Source organism: Psammomys obesus, unplaced genomic scaffold, assembly GCF_907164565.1.
Source record: "Psammomys obesus unplaced genomic scaffold, mPsaObe1.curated_primary_1811, whole genome shotgun sequence".
Classification (NCBI taxonomy): domain Eukaryota; kingdom Metazoa; phylum Chordata; class Mammalia; order Rodentia; family Muridae; genus Psammomys; species Psammomys obesus.
The window spans coordinates 9,194-12,518 of NW_026593821.1; the positions used below are offsets into that span (position 1 = coordinate 9,194).

The following is a 3,325-nucleotide window of genomic DNA, read 5'->3' on the forward strand; positions in this document are numbered from 1 at the left end:
GCAGCTCAGCGGTGCCCTGTGTTTGTTGGCATGTAACTTTCGAGCTATTCATTGTTTCAAGCCTGCCTTCCCCGTAGACCACTGCTGTGCAAGGGGACTGAAACGCCTCCCTTACTGGCAAGTGATTCATCTTTGCTCCAGGTGGCACGGATAGTGTTCAGTATCTAACTCTTGGATGAATGCTTCTTTATTTCACTACAGGTGGTATGTTCATGTGCGTGTATGTGTGTGTGTGTGTGTGTGTGTGTGTGTGTGTTCATGTGCGTGCGTGTATGTGCGCCAAGTACATTGTTCGGAGGACAATGTTCAGAAATCTTCCCATCATGGAGATCCTGGTGATAGAACTCATGTCATCAGGATCTGCTGAGCCATCTCCTGGCCCTTGAATGAATTATTCTTTACTCAACCGAGGATGTGTGGCTAAATCTCCAGTTCACGGATCTGTTAAGAGGACTTTTTTGAATGTAAGACCTTAATCAAACCAGACAAAATATTTTAAAAATTCTGAATGTAAATCAGTGTCTTTATCTTCCCATTCAGGTATCAAGGCCATGCATTGAGTCCATCATCGTCATGAAGTGTGCTCCATCTCAACATCAAGATCAAGTTGATAACTTGCCTCAATTTCTATAATCTCATATCTGGCACAAAATGTTGAAAACAAGAAAAATCTCCTTCAACAAGATGCATACATTCTTAGGGTACACGTTTGTGCTGAGCGTGACAGTTGGTGATTGGGAATTCCTGATCCCCCCCCCCTCATGTGTGTCATGTGCACACATGTGAAAATAGGGTTCTCCCAGGAAACCCCAATCTTAATTGAGGGTTGGACAAGAGGATCGCCTGAAACCCAGGCTCCGACTGACTCAGCCTTTAGCAGCCTCTTGGATTTGGCTTAGGTGAGTGGCTCGTCCTGAGCCTTGAAAGAACCACTCCTCCCGTGGGCTCTTGACACTGACCAGCCCCTTCCCCTGCTAACCTGCAGGCTGGCTCAGTGGGGGTGGCCTTGAGACACTTCCTGCCAGAGCCTGGAGGCCTGCAGTTTCTCCTTCTGGTCAGACAGCAGAAGGGTGGGCTGAAAAGTAAGGGCCACTGCTACGGGGGCCCTTTCCGCCAGGGTCTCCTGGGCCTCCGTGGCCAAGGTGTCCCTCACGCGTTCTCCGTGCAGGTGATACAGCTCTTCACGCTTCTGATCCCGGGGATCTCCGGGTCTAGACCTCAGCCTCAGAGCGGTCTGAACCTCTAAACCGCTACTCCACCTCTTCCCATTCCCTCTCTTCTCCACCCCGGGACGGAATATCCCAAGCCCGGCAGGACTGCGCCTCCTTCCAGGGCGCTGATCCTGCGAGTGAGGAAGGCCCCAGTCCCGGGCGGCGGCTGGCAGAGGGGAGTGGAAAGGGAGGACAGATGGGGCCGGGGGGGGGGGGGCGGAGGGGGGGGAGGCAGGGGGGGTGTCATTTTCTTTTTCTTTCTTTCTTTTTTTTTAAAAAAGTATTTCTCTCGCGAGAAACCGCTGCGCGGACGATACTTGAAGAGGTGGGAAAGGAGGGGGCCGCAGAGTTGGGGCAGAGACTGTGGGTGCCACAAGCGGCCACGGCTGGGTCAGCTGCGGAGCAGAGCAGCCACCGCCGCCTGGGAGTCCGAGCCGCTAGTCCAGTGGGTCTCGTGGGGTCCCGCCAGGGTCGGGCTGCAGCTGGGGGCTGGGGGCCCGTTTGCGCGGTACCCAGGGCAGGAGGCCAGGCAGGGTGAGGGGCTGTCTCGGAGCATCTGCAGCTGGCCCTCCCTCTCCGCCTGACAGCTGCAGGACCCGGGACTGCCGTGCCCTGCTCCACGTCGGATGCAGGGGACTGGCAGGGGTGGCGGCGGCCGGGTGTCTGAGCTGAGAGAGGACCCTGTTTGGGAAGCTGGGGCGTCAGCCCTCATCGCGCGCGCAATCAGTGTCATTAAGGCAGTGTGGGCAGCCGGCTCGCGGGACGCTTGGGCTCCCCGGGGACGCGGTGCTTGGCGCCGCGAGGCCGCTGGCTCCGCGGATGCTGGTCGCCAGGCTCTGGGTCCGCAGCCAGCTGGGGAGCCGGCGGTCCTCGCTCATCCCAGTAACTGCGCCACGCGCAGGCGGCGCGCGGGCTGGGCTCTGCTTCGCGGGGACTGCGTGCTTCAGCATCCCGGAGCCCTGAGTGTCTCCTCCCGCCTTGGGGACTTTTCTGTGTTGCAGGGCAGGGGCTGCCCGAAGTGGGAGAGCAGCGCGCCGGGAGAGGAGAGCGGCAGGAGCCAGGCCAGGACGTCCCTGCGGCGGGACAGCGGGACAGCAGGACCCCGGAGGCGCGCGGGGCGCTAGAAGGCGCGGCTGGTGGCGGAGCGAGTGGCGGCCGGCGGCACCATGCGGCGAGGAGGGCTGCTGGAGGTCGCGCTGGCGTTCGCCCTGCTCCTCGAGTCCTACACGAGCCACGGGGCGGATGCCAACCTGGAGGCTGGGAACCCGAAGGAGACCAGAGCCAACCGGGCCAAGAGAAGAGGCGGTGGAGGACACGATGCTCTGAAGGGGTAAGGGAAGCGCTCAGCTGCTTCGGCGTGCCTCCCCCTCGCCCTTCTTGGGACTTTTAAGATCCAAGGCAACTGACAGGGCTGGTTCTGGCCGGTAGAGGACCCTGAGTGAGACCTGCTGGGGGGAGGGGGCGGGGAGGGAAGGACAGCTTGGAAGTGCCGAGGTTACTCGGTCACCAACTCTCCTTCGGATAGATAAATCGCCGCGTTCCTGCCCCAGAGGAGGGGACCTGGCTGGAGGGAATCCTGGCCCATTGTTGAGGCAGATTTGGGGAGGCGAGGAGGGCTCCTTGTGGAAGAAGGGGAGGAGCTGAAACCCAGAGAAAGGGAGAAGCCCACTGCTTTTGCTGCAGCAGTTCCGGCAGTGTGCGGGGAGAAGGGCTTTCCTGTATGGGCATCGGCTGTTGAGGAGGCAGAGAGGAAGATGGGATGCGTGGTCAGTAGATAACTCTCCCCTAAGTCCCGCATAGGCAGTGCCGTACGCTCCCTTTCAGATGTCTGTCCTGGAAGTCTGCAGGGCAAAAGTTTTAGAGAAAAGTGTCTGGGCTGTGTGAGCTCTGCGTGTCACTGCCGGAGTAATGTCGCTCTGGCTGGCCCTCAGCCGGTGTTAACAATGTAGTGTCTACTTGGAAAACCCTCGTACCATTGGCTTCCCATGCCCTAGTGTTGCAGCAGGAAAAACTTAAAGCTGGCAGGTTAGCCGGCTATGGCTTGGCAGTTTCCGGAGCTTAAGGAGAGCGGAAATAGTTGCCTTAAGATTTTTTTTTTTAAACTGTTAAAAAGG

General features: G+C 58.5%; 1 protein-coding gene across 1 annotated transcript; it reads left to right on the forward strand.

The window, feature by feature from the left end:
• Positions 1–1,587: 1,587 nt before the first annotated feature.
• On the forward strand, positions 1,588–2,541 carry LOC129684231 (fibrillin-1-like; the record flags this gene model as incomplete). Its single annotated transcript, XM_055617307.1, has 2 exons — positions 1,588–1,656; positions 2,213–2,541. A coding segment is annotated over exon 2 (164 nt), but the record flags the coding sequence as incomplete, so codon positions are not given.
• Between the last annotated feature and the right edge of the window lie 784 nt (positions 2,542–3,325).